This window comes from Salvia splendens, chromosome 9, assembly GCF_004379255.2.
Source record: "Salvia splendens isolate huo1 chromosome 9, SspV2, whole genome shotgun sequence".
Taxonomy (NCBI): domain Eukaryota; kingdom Viridiplantae; phylum Streptophyta; class Magnoliopsida; order Lamiales; family Lamiaceae; genus Salvia; species Salvia splendens.
The window spans coordinates 4556850-4579449 of record NC_056040.1 but is presented as its reverse complement, the minus strand read 5'-3'; the positions used below and the strand labels follow the sequence as shown (position 1 = coordinate 4579449).

Genomic DNA, 22600 nt, shown 5'->3' with positions numbered 1-22600 from the left:
TCAAGGGTCTATCAACTTCACAATTTATAGCATTGAAATACAAGGGTCAAGGAGTATGTTTTTTCATATTCTTTGTAATTGAAGTGCATTAATATTGTTAATCTAATTATTCTGTAAATTTAATTTTATCGACTACTAATTATACTACCCTCATTTGGACGGCATATATTGCATGAAATATATCATAATATAAAATTAAGATATTAGTAATTAGTAGAAAATGAGAATCAAATCACCTAAAATAAGAGACGCAAAGGTAAAGAGAAATAATATCATACTTATTTATACAAAATATGTGCATGCATAAAAAATGCATAATATACTCTATTCATCCCCTAAAAATAGAAACTTTTGAAACGATAGAGTTTTAATGTAAAATTGATAAAGTAAAAAAGCTATAGAAAGAAAAGTGTGTTATTTTTTAAACGATACGAGTTTTAGCATAAAATTTGTAAAGCAAGAGATATAGAAAGAAAAGTGTGTTAGTGGAATTGGAAAATGGGTCCCCGAGAAAGAAACTTACTTAAATAGAAAGTTTTATTTTAGGGACGGGCCAAAATTAATAAAGTTTATATTTTTAATTAATAAAGTTTATATTTTTTTTAGGGGAAGGAGAAAGTATATTTTTTAAAACTTATTTTGAAATATCTTCTATCTGTTATAAAATTAACTATATTATTATATTTAAAATTAAATTGAAATAGACAAAAACTTGTAGTAATACTTCATCTAAATACAAGTATCACTACATCAAAATTGCAACCTAAAAACACAATATTTGAATAAAATAATAATTGGTGGTGAGTGTTGTCTTTCAACTTTCAAGCCCGCCCTTGTTCATTTCTTTGAATTCATTCAACCCTGAACAATTCAGGATTAGGGTTTTTTCCATCACACTCAAACACACAATCGCTCTCAAATTCAATAACTGCTTTGGGTAATCCAGGCTGCAATTAAACATGGACGGTGAGGAATTGACCGAACAAGAAACCGCGCTTTATGATCGCCAAATTCGCGTTTGGGGCGCCGATGCTCAACGGAGGTACTATACATTCGAACCTGCGTTTGTGTGTTTCTCTTTGTTTCGTAGTTATGCATGTGCTAATATTCTGGAAATTGCTGCTTGTTAGGCTAAGCAAGTCTCATATTCTTGTTAGTGGACTCAAAGGCTCTGTAATTGAGGTATTAATCTCACGTTAGACACCAAGTTCCCATGTTTTAGTTTACAGAATGTGTATTCTGTACTGAAACCGTGAAATTCATGTTTGAGCAGTTTTGCAAGAATATTGTGCTAGCCGGGGTAGGTAGCGTGACATTGAACGATGATCGACTGGTGACGGAAGAGTTATTAACTGCTAATTTTTTGGTTCCTCCGGACCCAAATGTATACACGGGAAAATCACTTGCTGAGCTCTGCAGTGATTCCTTGAAGGACTTTAACCCCATGGTTCGTGTTTCCGTTCAAAGAGGTGGGCTCCTTTTTCAGTGCTTTCGTTGGCCCTTAGTCCTACGCTTTTTAATTAGAAAATTAGTTTTTGATTTGGAAGTGTTTAAATCCAGGCCCAGATAGTATTTTATAGGCCTGAAACTGTTATATTTATGTGATTAGTGTGTAATTTGTGGATGTGATATTCTGGAAAAACTTGTGTAGTAGATAATTCTGAATCATTTTTCCATATTCTCTCTGGCTATGAATAGTCTCGACTGCAAGAGCTCTAGGTTGATGTTTGTCTTGCCAGTATGGCAGGGAAAGATCTGAACTTTTAGGACGGCTGAAGGCCAATATGTTTTGCTTTGTTTATGTCTCAGCTTATTACTGTTGACTGTGAGATGAATGCAGGTGAATTATCAAACTTTGATGTTGATTTCTTCCACAAGTTTGATGCTGTGGTTATCAGTTCATGCTCTCTTTCTACAAAGGTACGGTAACCTTCTCTTCTGGATGACCTTTTTCTTGGTTCGTGACTTGTGTACATATAGAATACTAGTATTATCTATTTCATTTATAAGTCCTTTTGATGTATTTTATGCAGAAATCAGTTAATGAGAAGTGCCGCAAATCCTTAAAACGTATTGCATTTTACACAGTGGATTGCAGAGACTCCTGTGGGGAAATATTTGTTGACTTGCAGGATTACATTTACAACAAGGTTGTATCTTAGGATCTTTTGATTCTTGTGTTGTATGCTTAAGACATTTGGTTTAGTTATTTGCGTTGGACTCATCTGTTTTCAATCACTTCTAAAGCTAAAGCATTTCTGTGCATGGGTTGAACTATTCAGCTACGTATGTTAAATGAGTTATTGTGGTTGTTGCTCTGTAGATAAGGTTGTCATATCCTGTTTTAAGTTTTGGAGTTTGATCTGCTTTTCTTCTTTGCAGAAAAAAGAGGATGAAACTATTGAGTGCCATATAGAGTATCCAACTTTAGAGGTACAGTAACAATCTCTGAGAAGCAACGGAGAGAAACTTCTACAAACTTTAGAAACATTACTCATTCAGTTCCTTACCAACATTAAGTGCTGGAGGGAAATGTACATTATTCATACTGTTGGTTACTTGTCCTGAATATCCTTGCATGCTTTAAATTATTCACCTGGTTCTATTATACATTACGTTCATGCTTGAATAAGTGGGTTGATAAAGCCACAAGTGAGAAATTTTGCTAACGAGTCTCCTACATTGTAATTTTGATACAAGGATGAAGGATGACCTAATCATGATGAATAGGTTTGTAATGAAAATGGAGATAAGGAAAATGTTACTAATGAATTAGCAGCAGCCATATGTCATACATGAGGTTGCAAATTAGTACAATATTCTCAAGTTAAGGATGGTTAACAATGGATGAGTAATTTAGGAAGTTTTACACCCCATTTAATTCTTTTAAAACTTATGCTAATTGACAAGTGAGATTATTCCTAAGGATTACGAGTTTGATTGTTTTGTCGTGCCTTCTGTATGTGTGATGTGCTTTCATGATAAAGCCTGATAGCATGTAAGAATCATCCATCTTATTGAAAGTCTAGTTGCTCTAACATGATTATACCACATACTGTTGGGAGTAGGGAGAGACTTCCAGTTTCAGAATGCCCTGAATAAAATAATAGTGCTAATAAGTCACCCTCGAAGTATAAACTTCATCGTCACTCTCCTTTATTTGCATATACTTATCTTTGGTTATAACTTTACTAGGATAGATGGATGGGAAATGTCAGGGATCAGATCTAGTCAGTATGAAATTAAACTGGGAAATGGTATTTGAAATGAGAATACCATGTATAAACATATAAAACTAATAGATAGAAATAAGTAATGTTCTTACAAACTATTGACTACTTATGTTAGTGTGTGTGGCTTTAATTTCTACATCTTGTATAAAAGGGGAATGAAAATGTTTTGCTGAAGGTGCCTTGATGTCATGGCTTAAACTATAATATCAGTACACCATCTGACATCTGCTAACCTTTGGATAAATATTTGCCATGAAATTTTATGTATTTGAAACCATATCAGATTAACTCTGAAATTTCTTCTGAACTGAATATGCTCATGCTCCCATGGTACTATGCCTGTCAAGTTTCTGATTCAGTTAGTTGTCATCTAATAAATTTACTTGTCAATTTCCTGTTCTCTCAGGAAGCTATATCTGCTCCATGGAAGTCTCTTCCAAGGAAGGTTTCCAAGTTGTACTTAGCCCTAAGAGGTACATGCTTTTCACATAATTTCTCTGGGATGAGCCAGAATGATTGTTTTCCTCATCCATCATTGTAGTCTTCTGCGATTGTCGATTAAACTTAGTGTGTGCTGCATAAAAGGATACATTTAAGTTTGATTACATAAACTACCTTTCTTTGTCATAATTGCACAAAAAAATGGAACACTTTTGACTTCCAGTGGTAGAGAAGTTTGAGGAGCTTGAAGGCCGTAGTCGTGGGGAAACTTCTGCTGCAGATTTGCCTAAGATTCAAAAGCTGAGGAAGGAACTTTGTGATGCTCAGGTAAATCTCCTTCAACTTGTTATGTTGTTATCCACATGCATATCCTATCCGGCTTCTGAATTGTAATAATGACCCATTAATAACCCAGCAGTCACATGCTGAATCCCAAATTCCGGATGCCCTACTTGAGAGATTATTGAAAGGCAGAACTGAATTTCCACCTGTTTGTGCCATCATCGGAGGCATCCTTGGACAAGTAAGACACACTTCCAACTGTTCTTCTCCGCTTGACCATCAATTGAATTATGATTGCTGAATTTGAATATATTCATGGTTGCAGGAAGTTATTAAAGCAATATCAGGCAAAGGTGATCCTCTAAAAAACTTCTTTTTCTTTGATGCAATGGATGGCAAAGGGATAATAGAAGACATAGGCAATCCGAAGCCCAAGTGAAGACGGTGGTCTTAGTCCACTTTTCAGCTTAGTTTCATACAACGACCTACTAAGGAATTGATCTTAGGATAATCTAGATATTATGGATTGTTCCATGTGTTTTTTTGGTTGCTGCTTCTATGTGATTACCTAATTTATGAGTTGTAACATTTCATTGGCTCCGTTACTGTAATGCAAGGAGTGAATTTTTTACTCATAAACACCTTACTTGTTGATTACTTGTCAAATGTCATAATTTGAGCTGCTGATTTAATTTACACATGCAATTTTACTGGAAATTAATGAACTTCATTCATCATACTGATTCAGTTTTGTATAATGAAACCTTTGCGAGTTCCTCTTAGACAGATTATCAATTCGAATTCTCCCTAGACATGATTCTATATAATTAGAATACCAACTCTCACTCTCCTGTGTATCGGCCGAAGAAGAAGCATCCTTGTTGTCAACAGGAGCAACCGCAGCAGCTGCAGCAGAGTTGAGCTCATCCCAAGCCTCAATCCAGGTGACCATAGCATCAGCCAGGTTCTGGAAGTAGGGGGGATCAAGATGGACGAGCTTCTCTTTCACCATCTTCGACAGCTCAATGTAGCATTTCTGCACGGTTGTACATTCCCTGGGGAAAACAACAGAATGGAAGAAGGGGACGATCTCCTCTTGCCAGAACATTCCTCTGTATTCCTTCTTCATATTCACAAATGGGTTGCCAGCCCTGCTGTGCATGATATAAGGCAGCCCCGTTTTCACCCCCAAACAAAAATGGTCAGCGATCACCTGCCAAATATGTTCACACATTCCACATTTAGCTGATAAGCTAAGATTGATTCCCGGTTTCAACAGTGTTATATAGTATGCATAAACAAACACCTTAGTGCACCATCCAGCCCACAGGTCTCCGTAACTCCCGATTGGCTGGCCATCGCCCATGAGACCGAAATACATGGCAGCGCCAATGAGCTCCCTGTCAAATGCAAGGTTCATTCCGCACATTGGGAACAGGTTTCCCTTAGGAATTGTTTGGACAGCATCCACATACCTTCAATGAAAACAATGATACGTATTAATTTGGGATTAATTCGAGAATTTGCTCTTCTTCCAGAGGGATGGAAGAGAGGGTTTAGATCCTAAAATAAATCGTCAAATAATATTCCAATATAAAGATTATTAGTTCACTTTCGGAATAAAATAAATGTATAAGTCCATACCAGCATGACTCAAAGACGCGATTTTTATCAAAAAAAATGTAAGCCACCATCTAACCTAGTGTTGCGCTGTAGAGGTCTGGCAAGCTTAGTTGGGGCGTCATAGTCGGGGTAGTTGAGCCAGAGTCCGTGGGAGACGGCGGTTGGCGTTCCTTCCCTAAGGCTCAAGGGGTAGCCACGGACGAAGTCAGCATCTTCTCCATAGGGGTCATACATTGTATTGAAGTAAAATGGTATTGCTGGAGTTATCAAATTCTGTATGTGTTGAGTCAATGCATTGATATCTTTCCCACTTGGATCTTTTGCAACCTATATAATTATCCCATTCCAACTCACAACACATCAGTAAAAGGTAGTCTAAGAGCATCTCCAATGCCGGCGTCAAAATCGCGACGCCGATTTTTCGCCGACGCCGGTTCTGACGCCGAACCATTGGAACCGGCGTCGTCAAAATCGGCGTGGCCATGCCGATTCGCGCGATGATGCCGGTTCCGACGCCGATTCTCACGGCGTCATTGTGGGTCCCGGATCGGCGTCAAACCGGCGTCAGATTTTATTTTTTATTTTTTTTTTCTTTTGAAAACACTGTATATACGCGCTTTGAACGTCATTTAGTTGAAGAGTTGTGGGCGCGGAGGATTGCAAGGCGTTAGTTTTTATGTAATTTTTTTAAATGTATTTTTTTTAAATTATTGTACTTTTTGAAATTTTAATAGTATTATTCAATATAAATGTATTTGTCTCGTAAATTAAATTCCGTATGTTGATACGATTGTAAATTAAATTATATAATTGTTATTAGTGATGTGGATATGTAGTGTGAAGGTTATGTGAGGGCTATTTGATGTCCAGTTGATGTGGCAAGCTGATGTGGCAGGAGAATTGTAGTGCTGATGATGTGGCAGTGTGAAGGCAATGTGAGGGCTATTTGACGTCCAGTCTTATTGGAGATGCTCTAAGTGGACCCTACTTTTATTCATTAATTTTATAATAATTGTGTGTTGAATGAATTAGTAAAAATCAAGTGAGACATTTTATTGTAGACTTTCTAAATAATTAAGGACATTTAATGGGACCAGGGGAGTAAAAATCAGTATCGAGAGACTCACTAAGCAGTCGTCGTCAATGGTGAAGATGTACTTCTTCTTAGAGACGAGGAATCCGAAGCAGCGGCAGGCGGAGTCCTTGAAGGAGATGCAGGAGGCCTTGGAGCCGAGGATGCGGTTGATGTCGTTGCGGTTGTAGAGCTCGTAGTCGAACCCCTCCGGCACATGGATGGTCTTGGAGGGGTCGCCGTCCTGGACGATGATGAGATGGTACTGCTCGAAGAAGGGCCTCCACATCTCCAGGAAGTCCAGGTTTCGGATAATCGGGATCACGATGTCCAGCTCATCTTTCAGCGGCGCTACCGCCTTGGTGGACGGCATATTCGTGGTGGCCTTGAAGGAATTCGGTGGGAGGGTATTTATAGGGGTGGCGGAAATATCAACTTCATTTCATTTTGGCTTTGGCTTGTACATCAACACAACAAGGCTTGTCATTTTATACACAAGAAATCCTAGCAAGGAGCAAAATCCTAGAATAACTAATGGACAAATACACAAGAATCCAAATGACTGAGAAACATCCTTTGATTGCATGTCTAGTTGAGCAAACTGATGGGAGAGACTTCCAGCTTCAGAATGCCATAATATTAGATACACGTTAATATATTGCGGTAAACGAAAATTCAAAATGTTATCATACCAAAATTTTTTGGAAAATATCGTACCGTATCAAAAATCAAGCTATGCCAAAAATTTGATAAGTATTTTATAGTATATATCGATATTTCAGTATTTTTTTTCTAACCCCTAATTGCGACTGGATACTTTTTTTCTAATCCTTCAACTTTGCTCCTGAGGAATAGGATATTATAAAATAGGGAAAAAGAACGAAACTTTATAAAAAAATGTAAGGAAGTCAATACCATGGAAAAAAAAAATACTCCCTATATCCATAGAAAAATAGTGTTATTTGTGGACGACACAGATTTAAATGAAAAATAGGTAAAGTAAGAGAGAGTGGAGAAAAAGTCATAAAATAGGAGAGAGAAAGACAAAATGTAAGAGAGAGGAGAAAATATAAAAGAGAAAAAGGGGATAACGTATGAGTAAAAGTTTTCATTTTTAAAATGAAACTATTTTTCGTGGACGAAGAGAGTATCATTTCATTGTACTATGTATTTTTATTTTTAATTTTATAAGCGTTGTGTACATTCCTTATGTGTTTAAAATAATATGGGTATCAATTTTAATTTTATATTGTCATTTATTTCAATTTAATTATTTTTTACTTTTCGCACAATTAACTATAAATTATGAATATTAAAATATTTTATTCATTTATTCAATTTAATTACTCCATATACATGTTAATACAAAATTAATTGGATGTGCTTATACAATTCTAGTTTCCCGGTATGTTGGCAGCACTAGTTACCATATTTAAGGTAAGATTGGAAATTTATGCGTTACTACTTGGATACATTATATATATAAACCCACCATACCCACAAATTATCTTAAATTCAATCAATATCCCCATTTAAATTACTTTATTTAAACCCACCATCCCCATTTATATCACCAAGTCGAAATTCATTTTTCTATTATCACCAATATCCAAAAAAACGAATTTAGATAAGTATCTATTACAAATAAATTAATAATGTAGATTGCATAAGAAAATTAATTTAAGGAAACTTACCTTATAGATTGCAAAGGTAATCTTAATTCTTATATAAGCCCTACCTCCTCAGACCTCAGCCTTCCCAATTCATTTACCTTCATTACCAAAAGAAATCAACGATGTCTCTCGTCAAGTCTCATCAAACCATGATTTCTTCTCATCATCAACCACAACACCATCAGAATCGCTACCAAGTTTTGAATGTGGTGAGCCGGGGATCCTACGGCGTGGTGTACCGCGCTTGGGATACGGAGGCTGGCGAAATCGTGGCGATCAAGCACGAGTTGGAGGGTTTGAGTCGATCAACCCTGCGTGAAATCAAAATCCTGCAATCGCCACCGTTCGATGGTGGAGTTGAAGAAAGAGACGGTGGATGAGCGCGGGAAAGTGCTTGTTGTGATGGAGTTTATGCCGAGCGATCTCAGCAGGATGATCTCATCATGTGTCAAATTCTGGATGGGGTCCACTTTCTGCACGACAACGGTGTGATGCATCGGGATTTGAAGCCCGCCAACATTCTCATCAACGAAAGGAATCGCCTCAACATATGTGATTTCGGGCTTTCGCGGTGGGAGAACTGGTCGGGGTCGTACACGCCGGGTATGGTGACGCAGTGGTACAGAGCACCCGAGATTCTAATGGGAGAGACCAACTACACGAGCGCGGTAGACATGTGGTCGGTGGGCTGCATAATGGCCGAATTGGTGCTTTTCCCGGGAAAATCGGAGATTGAGCAGTTGAGCCTCATACACTCCTCCCTCGGACACGCGATGCTATGTACTTCTCCGCTGCTGCTTACTTCTACCGGACTTGATCTGCTGCTCAGTCTTCTTGCCTTGGATCACTGTTGACGATGCCCTCAAACACCCTTGGTTTCTTGAGTTATGAGCATTACTCCCTATTGTATTGGATTGGAGAGTAACAAACCCTATGTGATCATACAAGGGTTCTTTTTTGAAGTACTTAGGGCTTCATGTATCAAGCAACAAATCAAAATAATCTTGAGTTATATGAATGAATATCTTTGAAATTATTTTACTTGTCTATGATTCTATGTCCAAGGCATTAGTTGAATATTACCATTGAAATTTAAACTAATTGCATCATAACTAGATTTTTGTTAATCGTTTGGATGATGAACTCAAAAATTAAAATTAATCAATCATGAAGTAATCAACTAGTATATTAATACATGTTGAATCAGCACACATTGGCGAATTTTAGTATCAATCATAAGGTAGTGAAAGTAGATATTGACAATAATGGTAAATGCGTCTTTTCTTGTCCTATAAACTGGCCCACTTTTCATTTCTCTGCTGCAACATCTTTATTGGTGTGTGGATAGTATTATAATTTCATGTATAAAATAACAAAAACAAGCAATTTCTATAAGTGATCTAGTTTTATAGACAATTGATCACTATGGTGGCTCTCACAACAAACAGTAGATACTAAGGAATACCATACAGATATTTGAGGAATTTTAGCTTGGCTAATCATCTCCTCCAGCAACATTACAGCTCTGTACGTCTTCCCCATAAAGCAAAGGCACTTGATGATCTTATTGTACGTTTCTTCGCCAGGCCAGTGCGCATTGATCAACATCTTCTCCAACATCTCACTAGCTTCAACGTATTTTCCATCACCGCACAATCCATCAACAAGGTAGGAGTAGGTCTCTTTATTAGGAACACAGCCAATCTGTCTAGAAATCTTCTCCAAGTACCTCATAGCTCGGGTTAATTCTCTATTGTTGCAGAGTCCTCTTATCACCATGTTGTGTAACTGCAGTGTTGGAACACAGTTGTTCTCAATCATTTCCTTGTTAGCCACATGCATTGCTTCATCCACCTTGCCTGCTTCCAGTAGTGCCGCTATCTTGGCTTCATACATTGGCAAAGATGGTTTGAAGCCTTTTGTTTGCATTTCCTCTAGCACTTTATCGGCTTCAGCAAATTTTCCTTCTGAATAGAGGTCGATAGCCATTGTATTGTGACCATCTGAACTTAGAACTCCACCTCTGATCAAAGTCTCATTGATCAAAGTTTTGACATCATCTCTGTAGCGGAACTCGCTTAAATCAAGCTGCTTCATGTACCTTTTCGGAGCCCGAAGGCCTTTCAGCAAGACCTTCTCAAGCACTTCCAAAGCCTCTCCAGCGTGTCCATTGTCACATAGAGACTCCAATAGCATTCTGTATACGGACACATCAGAGCCACAACCCTTCTGAGAAACCCTCCAAAACACAGAATACAACAAATGAGTTGCCTCAACAAATCTTTTGTCTTCACAGAAACCCTTCATCAAGATCCGATATGTATCCCTATCGGGATAGCACCACTGATGGCCCATTTCTTGGAAAACATGCAGTGCAAGATCTGAACGGTGCATCTGACAAAGAGAAGCCACCAGCAATTTCAAGGGACGGGCTCGAGACTTGATTTCCCAACCATGACAATTCTCCACAAAAAACTGATAACATGTTTCTAGCTTGGATTCCTTCACCATTATCTCCAATAGCGTATTAAAAGACTCTGTATATATCACACAGTTGAACTCATAAAGACTATTAAACAGAGAAAAAGCTTCATCAAACAAACCAGCACTAGCATAAGTTCTGATTATGTCGGCAAAGAGTGAATCTTGGCATTCACAAGAGTCCTTTTTCATCTGATTAACGATTTCTTTCATCTCAGTCAATCTCCCCGAGCCTCCAAGCATTCTGATCATGGTAGCATATACGGGACCATTATGGCGGTAACTTGGATATCTAGTCTTAGCTTCATTGAAAATATCCAAAGCCTTTAATGGGTTTTTCTGGCTACGTATTAGCTGTGAGAGATAAGTTGGTGTCAAAAACCTTGGCCATCTCACACTCATGATGTTAAACACCTCAACCTGTTTTCACTTACACATAAAAATAGGAAAAACAAATCTATTAACAGTATATGTCAAGAAGATGCATAAAACAAGTACAGCACAGAATCTAGGTACAGTGATTGACAAGTGCAACGAGATAGATTTTGACTGTGGTTCTCTAAAACTGCCTTGGCCAAATCTAAAGAACAAAAAAGAAGAAATTCTATTACTCCATCAACACAGACCTAGGTAGGCTTGATTAAAGTTATTTGTTCTGAGAAGGAATCACTTGAATTTACATGGTTGCAATTTAAAAACAAAATATGGAAATCAATATCCTAGCTAAGTGATATAAATGATAACAGTCACAAAGAACTGATGAATTTAAGACATAGTCAACCGCCAATTCTTAAAAACCAAAATCTGGAAAACCACTCTGATTCAAGGTGCATAAATTTTTATTCCAGAAAATATCCACCAGATCTAATACCTGAATTCAAGATAAGAAACCAAGTCACAGCTCAGAAATAAGACATTTCAAATTCCAAAAATTTTAAATCCGAATTATTACTTTGCAACTACAGAAATATTAAAATTCAAAAGTGTATAGCCCCTTCGGGATGGCAGGGAAAATTTATGCAATATCATCAGAAGCAAAAATAAAGTGAGGCATTTGTTTAGATAATCTGCCAGCAGAAATTGAAATTCAAAAGTCATTCAGCTTGTACCGGAATCAGACTGCGAGAGAAGGTTGAGACCAGCGTCGAGGTGGTGTCGGTCTGAGCTCGTGCAGCTCGAAGACTGAGCTTCCCGCACGGTGCGACTCGATCGGCGGTGAAGAAGAAAGGTAAATTTGTGTTTGGGCTTTAAAATAAAAGAGAGGATTTAAGGTTTTGGGCTTATCTTAGTACTCCACTTGGGCTGGGCTACCACTTTAAAGTTAATACACGTATTTATATTGAATCAAAAGTTTAGAAGTTAATTAGACGAATGATTAGTTGAAGCCCATGAAATGAATAGTAGTTGTACAGTATATCTTATTTCGAGTTTCCATTCTTTTTAATTTCTAATAAAACAATGAATTTTAGTAATACTGTTAAAAATCTGAACCGATGCACTTAGCGATTTACGGTTAAATAATAACCGAGAGCCATTCAAGCACCAATGCGTCTGGAATGTGATACTATGTCATGGACCTTAACAAACAAACCTTCTAATTCATACGAATATATTGCATTATTAATAGGGATTTTAAGTTTTATGCGCCCAAATAATATTACTCTCTCTGTCCCACTTTAGGAGTCTCAGTTGAGTTTGACACGGATTTTAAGAAATATAAAGGAAAGTTGGTGAAAAAATATAGTGGAATGTGAGTCCTACTTTTTTACATTAGTTTTATAATAAAATGTGAGTGAAAAAATGTTAGTGGAATGTGAGGCCTAATACCATTTATGAAATATTCCAACCGAGATTCCTAAAGTGGGACACCAAAAATGGTAAATCGGGACTCCTAAAGTGGGACGGAGGGAGTATTTGGGTGGACATCCATGTATTAAGTGACTAAGAGTAGACACCACATGTAGTTTTATTTTTAATTTAATTTATTAATGTTTGTTATTCCAAATAATATGTATAATTAGAATTGTGCTAATGGATAATACTAGTATACTACTAGTCTACTAGTTTCAAGGAAGTGGATATTGGAAATAGAGAAAGAGTAGATACTAGTTTCAACTTTCACTTTATAATCTACCACTGATGCGAGTGTTGCAGAATTGGTGCTTATGCCATCTTTACTTTCTTCTTAATGTCTCATATTATGATTTGAGCAAAGCAATTCTTGAATTAGCTTTGGCTGGATCAACAGTTTCACATAGATTATTCATTGGAGTAAGTTAAAATTATAGTATCACATTTAAGAACTACACTTATATACACTTTTTTAACGAATTTTGAACTTTATTAGTAATTTATAGGGAGATTTTCACTTCACATTTACAAAAGTTGCAATTTGATGGAAAAGCAATGCCTTGAGAACTAGTTTAACAATGACCAGACAGAACTGATATACTCTATCAAAATAAGGAGTCGAAATTAAAAAAATATATACATATCTATTATTAGGAGAGTGTTATATTGCTAACTACCTAGATTATCAGCCCCGAAATGTCAATACGTTCAATAAAAAACGTGGTATTAATGTCAATTTACAACAAATTAGGTATAACTAACTTTTGAAAAATATCTCATAACTTTAAAACGCATATAACTTTCTCGATTTAAATTATGTTTTCGCACACCATATATCAAATTAAAAATAATTTCATAAAGATTCTAACGAGATCTCACTTGCATATGTTCCGATGTCAAAATTTGAAAAAAAAAATCAATTTTTTTAATTTTTTCGTACAGCAACAAATGTCAACATAATATATAAAATATGTCAATATAATGCATGTAGAATGCCAATATAAGCAATGTGTTAACATTCTCAAAGCATTGTGTTAACATTCTCAAAGCATTGTGTTGACATTCTCAAAGCATTGTGTTGACATTCTCAAAGCATTGTGTTGATATTTTCAAAACACTATATTGACATTTTCATCAAAAACCCTAATTTTGTAGGTTTTTTTTTATCTTTTTCTATTTAATTAATAAAAACAAAAATTACACGTGACAGATTTTAGACCCCAAGATTTCTAAAATTCTATAATCTTAAATTAGTTATAGTTAGCAATTAAATAATGGGTTAGCAATTGATCACTCTCATGTATTATTAAATCGCATTCCGTCTAAATAGATAAACTTAAAACAAACATAGCAAGTAAAATGACTCAAAGCATTAAAACTGTGGAGTGAAATAATTTAAAATGCATCTCTATTAGAAGTAGTCAACCTCTCTACTTGGATGAAGAAGAAGCATCCTTCTTGGCAGCATCAGCAACAGGAGCAACCGCAGCAGAGTTGAGCTCGTCCCACGCCTCAATCCAGGTTACCATAGCATCAGCCAGCTTCTGGAAGTAGGGATCGATAGGGCCGAGCTTCTCTTTCACCATCTTCGACAGCTCAATGTAGCATTTCTGCACGGTCGTGCTTTCCTTGGGGAGGACGACAGACTGGAAGAAGGGGATGATATCCTCTTGCCAGTAGATTCCTTTGTATTCCTTCTTCAGATTCACAAATGGGTTGCTAGCCTTGCTGTGCCAGATATATGGCAGCCCCGTCTTCACCCCCAACCCCAAATGGTCAGTGATCACCTGCAAATATGTCCACACATTCCACATTCAGCTCTGCTATTCAAAGTATAACTTTTTACTTGTTTAACAGTGTATAAGTAAACAAAAACCTTAGTACACCAGCCAGCCCACATGTCGTCGTATCTCCCGATAGGCTGGCCATCGCCCATGAGACCGAAATACATGGCAGCGCCAATGAGCTCCCTGTCGAAGGCAAGGTTCATTCCGCACATTGGGAACAGAGTTCCCTTAGGAATTGTCAGGACAGCATCGACATACCTGCAAAGGAAAACAGACAATAATGAGAATGACTCAAAGACGCGATTTTTATCAAGAAAAATGTGAACCACCATCGAACCTAGTGTTGCGCTCTCGCGGTTTGACAAGCTGGGTTGGGGCATCATAGTCGGGGATGTTGAGCCAGAGTCCATGGGAGACAGCAGTTGGCGCTCCTCCCCTCATGCTGAAGGGGTAGCCGCGGACGAAGTCAGCACCTTCTCTGTAGGGGTCGTACAATGTGTTGAAGAAGAATGGTGTTGCTGGAGTTAGCAGATTATGTATGTGTTGGGCCAATGCATTGATATCTTGACCACTTGGATCTTTGGCCACCTATATAATAAATAACCCCATTCCAATTCAGAAATACATTTTACTTAAATACCAAAACAATTGTTGATAAACACATTTATTTGAAGTGTGTCCTATTTTCAACTAAACAAATACATTGGTTTCTTGGTTAATCTTCTCTTAACACTACATCAAATGCATAGCAAGTGGGGCAATGAAGCAATTACAATGTTGATCGTGAACCATACAAGTTCACCTCCCAATTAACGCTAAGAAATATAGAAAAGCATACATGTTTTATTTCAAAAAAACAAGTCTAACAATTTTCAAATAGTAAGTTAAAGAATGGATTTTAAAATCAATAAAACATGAAAATCATAGCAGCGACTAAAAAATAAAATCTCTTGTGGGCCAAAAAACACAAAATAAAATGTCAAATTGAAAAAACAAACGCAAACCCCACAAACACTTTTCTCGCAATCAATAAAGATATTCTTCTTCACATATTCTCATTGACCGTTGACTTCCCCGATCCCCAAACCGAAGAAGACTAGCACAGTAAAACTCGCTCACAAACAACTCAGATCCAAATCCAAAACTCGATCAAATATAAAAAATCGCAATCGATTAGAGAGAGAGAGAGAGGCTCACGAAGCAATCGTCGTCAATGGTGAAGATGTATTTCTTCTTGGAGACGAGGAATCCGAAGCAGCGGCAGGCAGAGTCCTTGAAGGAGATGCAGGAGGCCTTGGGGCCGAGGATCCGGTTGATGTCGTTGCGGTTGTAGAGCTCGTAGTCGAACCCCTCCGGCACGCGGATGGTCTTCGATGGGTCTCCGTCCTGGACGATGATGAGATGGTACTGCTCGAAGAAGGGCCTCCACATCTCCAGGAAGTCCAGGTTTCGGATCGTCGGGATCACGATGTCCAGCTCATCTTTCAGCGGCGCCACCACCTTGCTCGCTGGCTTCGACGACATATTCGTTGAGGAAATGTAGATCTTGAGAAAGAGGGGAGTGCGGTGGTGGTGGTGGAGATGTGGGTATTTATAGGAGAGATAGAGAGAGCGTGGGATTGGTGTGATGTGTTGAAGAAACAAGTTACCTTATGCCTGAATGGGGATTGTCTTACCATGTGAGATGCAGCCGCCTTTTATGCCTAATTCTCTACCTTCTTTCCAGACTGAAATTAGACTTGATTACACTGTGTTTTGTTATATTCTAGATTAGACTAATTGTATATCAAACTTTGGGTGTACATATGTGATTTTTTCATACAATGAATAAATTGATTTAAAAAGAGGATGCTATAATAATATTTGGTGTGTGTAACTGTCGTGGCTAATACAACTGTGAAACTGAAATGATGGATCGTTGACATTATGATTAATTATTTGGTGGGGTAGTAGTGCTATTTTAGAAGATTTTCGTGCTGTGTAAATATTCACCTACTCAATGTAATCATTATTTTCTTTTTGGAAGGACCTAATCATTATTTATTGGCGCATTAGCTTATATATTAGCTCTTTCTTATTTTGTTTTTTCCTATTATTATTATGGAGTACACAATTACTCGTGGAGATCATATCTCTTGCCTTTCCTTTTCGTGTTGAACGTTTTTTAAGGGATCAAATTCTAATAATCCATCTTCGTTTTACCAATGATAAAATTTCTTCAATGTTTCATGTTGCTATATCTATAGGTTTAAGTGTTGGCCATCCAAATTGCTTATCACCTACCTTGGAAAGCAAGGAGTCTATCGAAGCCAAAACATAGTAGTATCCAAAACACTCATCTGGTCTACTACCTCAGTTTGTTTAGAATGACACATACTGTAGAAGATAGTGAGACACATTATCATTGAAGAGACTTTTTCTAACTAAGAATGAATTATAAAAGGGATAATCAAATTGCATGTGAATTCATTTACAAACTCTGGTTGATTGATCAAGGGGGATTTAAAAAGGGAGACATTCGCATTAAGAATATTTTGTTGCTATTAAAATGACGGAGGCTTGGGAACAACCAAAGACGACTATGGAAGGGAATCATCAACTAATCACAATACCAATTAGCAAGCACCTTCAGTTAAAAATATAGTCAAATAAAATAAATTGATCAAGTATCATCGAAATATAATCTTGCCTCGTTTAAAATAAAGACTAAAGGCCCATTTTGTTCTTTTAACATATTATGATTTTTTTAATTTTGATCCAAAACATTATCTTTTAATTATTCGGTCCCTCACAAATAAAAACGGGTCACATTTGGTCAATTTTGGACGATTCCGTAAAAAATTTGACGGTCAATGCCAATTAACTTAATTTTGACTGGATTAACAATTTTAACACAATAATGTATTCCTATGTGGTCCTAAACAAAGTGACAAACTCAACCTTAACTAAAGCAACGGTACAGCAATAAGAAGCGAAGCAGACCGGAAAATCACAGAGAAACATCAATGGAGAAACGACCCCGTTCGTCGCTGCAACCCTCCGCCGAAGAATTCCTCTCTGTCGTGACCAAATTGCCGCTTAAATCTTCCAAAGCCGCCATCAAAAGCTCGGTCAGCACCTTAATCAAACCCTCGTCGGATCTAATTTCCACTCTCCCCCTCACTCTCCGAGATTCCATTTCGCGCTCCATTTCCAAATTCAAAAGCCACTCCGATTCCTCCTTCGCGACGGCATCTCCATTGACGCCTCCGGCGAAGCGTGTCCGCAGATCCCCTCATTCATGAAGTCCAACATTCCTTGTGTCTCACATTTACCTATTTCAATTTTCACTTCATCACTTCAATTTTTCATCTCAAATAAGTACTTTTCTTTGTACAAATAAATTACCAATAATGAAGGAACTGAACATTCTGCCCAATGCATCAGAGAGCTCTTGGTAAGTCTTGTACATCTTCAAGTCTACTTTCCTCAGGTACGGCGCGCCATCCATGCTCACCTTCACCAAGGCGCTGCCGCCGCTCTCGTCCGCCTCGCTCCTCTTCTGAACCGACATCACATTTTTCCGATAGGACCGCACCGGCAGCCACCCCACCACCTGTGCCCTGAATTAATCATCGCAATTTCGTTTACAACTTCATTCATTACCAACCGACATCAACATACCAATCACAACACTATAAATACGAGTTTGTCAGTAATTAGTTGTTTTTTTGCCTTTTTTCACATCAGAGAAAAAGACTAGCATGTTCAATATCTTCCATTTGCTTAATGATTTTGAATTGAATTGGTGCAGGCCCGGGGTTATGCTGCTCTATCCATTGTAAGTATCTCGTTTGACAAATCATGCCTCCATGAATGAATATAATCAAATTTCTTTGTATTTGGTATTTGAGGAGAATTTTGGTTTGGGTAATTATTTAGGTATGCATCAGTTGTGGCAATTGAGAGCACATCAAAAGTAGATGATGAGCAATGGCTTGCTTATTGGATTTTGTATTCCTTTCTCACTCTCATGGAGATGCTACTACTGCCTCTCTTGGATTGGTATATACTTATTTAATTAATTGTTTTTTAGTTAATAAAAATAATTAGAAAATGAATGTTAATTACAGGATACCGATATGGTACGATTTGAAGCTTAGGTTTGTGGCATGGTTGGTTTTGCCTCAGTTTAGAGGGGCAGCTTTCATCTATCACAAATTTGTTAGACAAAAGCTCATCAAAAAATATGGAAGAGCCCTAATTAATTAGTCAACCCAAAAAGGTATATACGGAGTACATACATAATTTAATTATATAACAGTAGTAATATATAAGTTATTATTTTGGATTGATTTATGGGAATCACAGGGAGAGAAGGAAGCTTACTAGTGAAGAAGATGAATTGAAGGAGAGAACTGAGAAGGTGTAACTTTTATTTGGTTCATTGTAAAATGCTTAAAATTCCACTTTCTGTTTTTCCAGCTGCCGTAATTTTCTTTTTGTTGCTTTACACTTTGGTGAGCTGGTTGAATTAACCAGTTAGCACCGGACATTTAATTGAAAAGATAAATAAATAAAATATGATAAGTATACAATTTATGGGTCTTTTTTTAATGCTTATAAAACCATAATCTAAAACTAAGAATAAATTTACACTCTTAGATTTTGAAATGAGTGGATAAGATCAAAGCTCACAAATTTCAATAAATAGTAGACAAAATATCAAAAAGGATAATATCGTCATTATGTTATCATATGATAATTTTCGTGTGTGTTTTTTATATCAACATAGTGTATTACAAATATCAACAATATGACATGAGAACATCAACATAAGTACAAGAAAATATCAACACAGTTTTATTGATATTTTACCTACATTATATTGAGATTTTGCATACACTATATTGAGATTTTTTTGCATTTGTTGATAAAATCTGCTTATGAATATGTATGGAAATTGAAATATAATTTATCAAATTTCATCACCCGAACACCGTCGGAACATATGCAATTGAGATCTCATTGGAATCCTTATAAAATTATCATTAATTTGATATATTTTTTGTGAAAAAATAACTTAAATCGAGAGAGCTACGTAAATTTAAAGTTTTAAGATGATTCTGACGGGAGAAAATTGACATTAATACCCTTTAAGTTTATTTAATAATTTTTTAAATTTAAATTATAATCCATATGGCATTATTTCAAGATCTTCTAATCTAATGGCTAAGATTTAATCTTAATTTGTAATTGCTAATTAGTTAGTAATTGATCACTCCCCAATTTATATTTTAAGTCTTTTTAGTTATATAATTCTAAAATAAATGAATTAGTCCAATTCAAATTTATTGTGTTTCAAATGTGTCAACTTCTTGGATATCTCTTATTGATCCCATCTACTTCTCTGAAATCATAGATTTGTGTTTCAACTTTTGGAATTTCTCAGAAATGTCCTTTAAGTTTATGATAAATCTTAGAATTGTCTCTCAACCTTCGGGCACCCTCACATTGGTCTCTCAACTTCTGAAAATTTATGAACAAATCCTTTATGTTCTAAAACTTTACGAAGAAGGCCCCTTAAGTTCTGAAAATTTTCAATTTCGTCCAAAATGTTGAGCAAAACCTTATAGTATAGCAATTAATTCAAAGCCTTGGGACAATGTGTCCTTTGACGTCACAGATCTCAGACTTGTTTGATGCATACGTTTCTGCAAAATACTAGTTGATTGCAAAATATTCAACTATGACTTATAATGCCTCGTATATTGTTTTAGACTCACAAAATCTCGAGTAACGCATACATTTTGAAACTGAAAATGGGAAATTGACTCCAATTGAGGAAGCATGAATATATAATGGAAATTTCATCCACATAAGTAGTATCCTAATGTCTATATGTTCTGTCTTCCTCACACAAATTATTATATACTAACCATATTACGAATAACGGAATAAGTTTAATTTCAGCATGTTGATGCATCCATGTTTTTTTGTCTATTGGACATGTTTTTTCTTATTATAAAATCAGAAAATTTAGATTCTGAAACAGTGCCGACACCAGAATTCAGCCCCATCGTATGAATTGAAGAGACTTATTAATAGTAGTATAAGCATAGCTCCACCACCGAATTCATAAACGTGAAGAGATAGAGTTTTCTGGCTCTGGAAATAGCACCGCTACATGCATCTAAATACGTGTCACTTATACGCATGCAGCACTGCCACCAATTCACTCTTGCATAAATATATATAATCATCATCATCCTCAATCTTCACCTCCTAACTCCGATTTTCAATTTCAATTTCAATTTTCAACAATGCTGGAACTAATCCATGCCTTCCTCAACCTTACAGCTCCCCCATTCACCTACTTCTCTCTCATGCTTTTCCTCCCACCTTTCCAAATCTTCAAGTTCTTCCTCTCCCTCTTAGGCGCCCTTTTCAGCGAAGACATCTCCGGCAAGGTCGTCGTCATCACCGGCGCCTCCTCCGGCATCGGCGAAGTAAGCCTTCAAACACATGCACTTCAATCTCTACCTCAAAAATCTTATTTTTGTTGTTGAATAAATGCAGAGCCTTGCATGCGAGTATGCGAAAAGAGGGGCGTGCTTAGTTCTCGCGGCGAGGAGAGAGAGAAGCCTCCAGGAAGTGGCAGATACGGCGCGGTATCTGGGATCACCGGAGGTCATCGTTGTTCGCGCCGATGTATCCAAGGTCGATGACTGCAGGAGGGTCGTCGATCAAACCATGAGTCATTTTGGAAGATGTAATTACATTGCTTTCTTTTCTTTATATATATAGAGTAGGTATTTTATTTAAGGCTTAATTTGATGCATGCAGTGGATCATCTGGTTAATAATGCTGGAGTTATGTCGGTTGCGCTGCTGGAAGAAGTCGATGATGTTACTGATTTCAGAGCAATTATGGTAACATACAAACCTCAACTTAGATGAGATGTAAATTGCTACAAAAATCATCAAGTTTGGTTAAATTGGTTAGGTCAATTCTGCAAAATCTTTGTATCATTAATTTAGATTATACTATGTTTTGTAAGTTTAGACCAATTCTATAAGCTGTATCTTTTATCCTAAAATCAATGGTTTTCATGAGTGATGTATAAATTTGTTAAAAAAATCACAGATTTCGCTTGCTCATCGTACACAATTTGACCAGAATTGACTATTTTTGAAAGTTTTAGGGTTCGACCAGAATCTGACCTACCTTTGTGGTTTTATTTCGGCAATTTGTCCAAGTCAAATAAGCATGTTAATGTTGGTGCTCGGAATTGCAGGATGTGAACTTCTGGGGATCAGTGTACATGACTCGATTTGCTGCCCCTTACTTGAGGCACAGCAGAGGCCGAGTCGTTGTGATGTCCTCTTCTGCGTCGTGGCTGCCTGCGCCCAGAATGAGTTTCTACAATGTCAGTAAGCTAAATGCATAATCAAGAAGGTGCTTTCATATCTATGTTTAGAAATGAACAGTTGTGATGTTGGATGGATCAGGCGAGCAAAGCCGCAATGTCACAATTCTTCGAGACGCTGCGGGTGGAATTCGGGCCGGACATAGGAATAACCCTTGTTACGCCAGGATTCATAGAATCCGAACTCACACAGGGAAAATTCTTGACCAAGGGTGGTAGGCTCGAAGTTGATCAGGACATGAGAGATGTAAGTTTGTGTACAATATTTAGTAATGAAACAAATTAAAAAGGAAGGGTGATAATGAGGTAGATGGGTTGCAGGTGCAAGTGAGCATGATTCCGATAGAGAGGGCGGATAAGTGTGCCAAGTCGATCGTGAGGAGTGCAGTGCGGGGGGAGAGATATCTGACTGAGCCGAGATGGTTCAGGATGAGTTACCTGATGAAGGTATTCTGCCCGGAGGTGTTGGAGTGGATGTACAGAGTGTTGTACATTGCCAGCCCCTCGTCGGAGGCGCTCAGCAAAAAGATGGTGGACTATACCGGAGCTAAGACTCTGCTCTATCCGGGAGTCGGTTCACGTGGCTGATCCTAGGAGGGAGTAGATGTCCGTTTTCTTCTAATACATTATGTTTTTCAATAATATTGAGACCATATATTTTGAGTTTTGACAGCGTATGCATATATTCTATGGCCATGCTTTAGTTGCCAATTCATGCTTGATAGGATAGGTAGTGTATCTTTACTAAC

The 22600-nt window shown here is 37.2% G+C and overlaps 7 protein-coding genes across 9 annotated transcripts; 3 read left to right on the top strand and 4 right to left on the bottom strand.

Moving 5' to 3' along the window:
- Positions 1 to 797: 797 nt before the first annotated feature.
- LOC121747013 (SUMO-activating enzyme subunit 1A-like) lies at positions 798 to 4595 on the top strand. Of its 2 annotated transcripts, none has more exons than XM_042140989.1 (10): positions 798 to 1042; positions 1131 to 1182; positions 1274 to 1469; positions 1841 to 1920; positions 2034 to 2150; positions 2383 to 2433; positions 3640 to 3706; positions 3898 to 4001; positions 4090 to 4197; positions 4282 to 4595. In XM_042140989.1, the coding sequence occupies exons 1-10, from the start codon at positions 960 to 962 to the stop codon at positions 4393 to 4395; spliced, it is 972 nt and encodes a 323-aa protein (XP_041996923.1). In that variant the 5' UTR covers positions 798 to 959; the 3' UTR covers positions 4396 to 4595. The 2 variants fall into 2 exon arrangements, with proteins under 2 accessions (XP_041996923.1, XP_041996924.1); XM_042140990.1 differs by having other exon boundaries at positions 801 to 1042; positions 4093 to 4197.
- Positions 4596 to 4683: 88 nt separating this feature from the next.
- LOC121748158 (UDP-arabinopyranose mutase 2-like) lies at positions 4684 to 7030 on the bottom strand. The gene is made up of 4 exons (XM_042142383.1): positions 6707 to 7030; positions 5656 to 5906; positions 5263 to 5431; positions 4684 to 5169 (listed from the first exon to the last, which is right to left on the bottom strand). The coding sequence occupies exons 1-4, from the start codon at positions 7022 to 7024 to the stop codon at positions 4684 to 4686; spliced, it is 1224 nt and encodes a 407-aa protein (XP_041998317.1). The 5' UTR covers positions 7025 to 7030.
- Positions 7031 to 8767: 1737 nt separating this feature from the next.
- On the top strand, positions 8768 to 9178 carry LOC121748157 (probable CTD kinase subunit alpha homolog). Its single transcript, XM_042142382.1, has one exon. It carries the CDS (start codon positions 8768 to 8770, stop codon positions 9176 to 9178), a length of 411 nt encoding a protein of 136 aa, XP_041998316.1.
- Positions 9179 to 9657: 479 nt separating this feature from the next.
- LOC121746519 (pentatricopeptide repeat-containing protein At1g05600-like) lies at positions 9658 to 12038 on the bottom strand. Of its 2 annotated transcripts, none has more exons than XM_042140397.1 (2): positions 11915 to 12038; positions 9658 to 11234 (listed from the first exon to the last, which is right to left on the bottom strand). In XM_042140397.1, exon 2 carries the CDS (start codon positions 11205 to 11207, stop codon positions 9714 to 9716), a length of 1494 nt encoding a protein of 497 aa, XP_041996331.1. In that variant the 5' UTR covers positions 11208 to 11234; positions 11915 to 12038; the 3' UTR covers positions 9658 to 9713. The 2 variants fall into 2 exon arrangements, with proteins under 2 accessions (XP_041996331.1, XP_041996330.1); XM_042140396.1 differs by having other exon boundaries at positions 9658 to 11225.
- A 1897-nt stretch (positions 12039 to 13935) lies between these two features.
- On the bottom strand, positions 13936 to 16257 carry LOC121748556 (UDP-arabinopyranose mutase 1-like). Its single transcript, XM_042142987.1, has 4 exons — positions 15641 to 16257; positions 14781 to 15031; positions 14533 to 14701; positions 13936 to 14443 (listed from the first exon to the last, which is right to left on the bottom strand). Exons 1-4 carry the CDS (start codon positions 15965 to 15967, stop codon positions 14087 to 14089), a joined length of 1104 nt encoding a protein of 367 aa, XP_041998921.1. The 5' UTR covers positions 15968 to 16257; the 3' UTR covers positions 13936 to 14086.
- A 1236-nt stretch (positions 16258 to 17493) lies between these two features.
- Positions 17494 to 18028, bottom strand: LOC121747976 (auxin-induced protein AUX28-like). Its single transcript, XM_042142170.1, has 2 exons — positions 17831 to 18028; positions 17494 to 17757 (listed from the first exon to the last, which is right to left on the bottom strand). The coding sequence occupies exons 1-2, from the start codon at positions 17994 to 17996 to the stop codon at positions 17642 to 17644; spliced, it is 282 nt and encodes a 93-aa protein (XP_041998104.1). The 5' UTR covers positions 17997 to 18028; the 3' UTR covers positions 17494 to 17641.
- Positions 18029 to 20745: 2717 nt separating this feature from the next.
- On the top strand, positions 20746 to 22439 carry LOC121748154 (11-beta-hydroxysteroid dehydrogenase A-like). The gene is made up of 6 exons (XM_042142379.1): positions 20746 to 20931; positions 21002 to 21194; positions 21269 to 21354; positions 21720 to 21851; positions 21934 to 22098; positions 22173 to 22439. Exons 1-6 carry the CDS (start codon positions 20746 to 20748, stop codon positions 22437 to 22439), a joined length of 1029 nt encoding a protein of 342 aa, XP_041998313.1.
- Positions 22440 to 22600: the final 161 nt, after the last annotated feature.

Bases quoted from the DNA above. Each gene is read 5' to 3' on its own strand.
- LOC121747976 (XM_042142170.1), bottom strand. From the start codon at position 17,996: ATGTCGGTTCAGAAGAGGAGCGAGGCGGACGAGAGCGGCGGCAGCGCC. The intron at 17,758-17,830 runs GTAATTTATTTG...AAATTGAAATAG, and splicing joins GTTCAGTTCCTTCATTATTG to GTAAATGTGAGACACAAGGA.
- LOC121748157 (XM_042142382.1), top strand. From the start codon at position 8,768: ATGTGTCAAATTCTGGATGGGGTCCACTTTCTGCACGACAACGGTGTG.
- LOC121746519 (XM_042140397.1), bottom strand. From the start codon at position 11,207: ATGAGTGTGAGATGGCCAAGGTTTTTGACACCAACTTATCTCTCACAG.
- LOC121747013 (XM_042140989.1), top strand. From the start codon at position 960: ATGGACGGTGAGGAATTGACCGAACAAGAAACCGCGCTTTATGATCGC. The intron at 1,043-1,130 runs GTACTATACATT...GCTGCTTGTTAG, and splicing joins GGCGCCGATGCTCAACGGAG to GCTAAGCAAGTCTCATATTC. The intron at 3,707-3,897 runs GTACATGCTTTT...TTTGACTTCCAG, and splicing joins GTTGTACTTAGCCCTAAGAG to TGGTAGAGAAGTTTGAGGAG.
- LOC121748154 (XM_042142379.1), top strand. From the start codon at position 20,746: ATGCTGGAACTAATCCATGCCTTCCTCAACCTTACAGCTCCCCCATTC. The intron at 21,355-21,719 runs GTAACATACAAA...TCGGAATTGCAG, and splicing joins CTGATTTCAGAGCAATTATG to GATGTGAACTTCTGGGGATC. The intron at 22,099-22,172 runs GTAAGTTTGTGT...GATGGGTTGCAG, and splicing joins TTGATCAGGACATGAGAGAT to GTGCAAGTGAGCATGATTCC.
- LOC121748158 (XM_042142383.1), bottom strand. From the start codon at position 7,024: ATGCCGTCCACCAAGGCGGTAGCGCCGCTGAAAGATGAGCTGGACATC. The intron at 5,432-5,655 runs GTTAGATGGTGG...TTTTCATTGAAG, and splicing joins CCTCTACAGCGCAACACTAG to GTATGTGGATGCTGTCCAAA. The intron at 5,170-5,262 runs GTGTTTGTTTAT...CATATTTGGCAG, and splicing joins GGGCTGGATGGTGCACTAAG to GTGATCGCTGACCATTTTTG.
- LOC121748556 (XM_042142987.1), bottom strand. From the start codon at position 15,967: ATGTCGTCGAAGCCAGCGAGCAAGGTGGTGGCGCCGCTGAAAGATGAG. The intron at 15,032-15,640 runs GTGAGCCTCTCT...TTTATTATATAG, and splicing joins CCATTGACGACGATTGCTTC to GTGGCCAAAGATCCAAGTGG. The intron at 14,702-14,780 runs GTTCGATGGTGG...TTTCCTTTGCAG, and splicing joins CCGCGAGAGCGCAACACTAG to GTATGTCGATGCTGTCCTGA.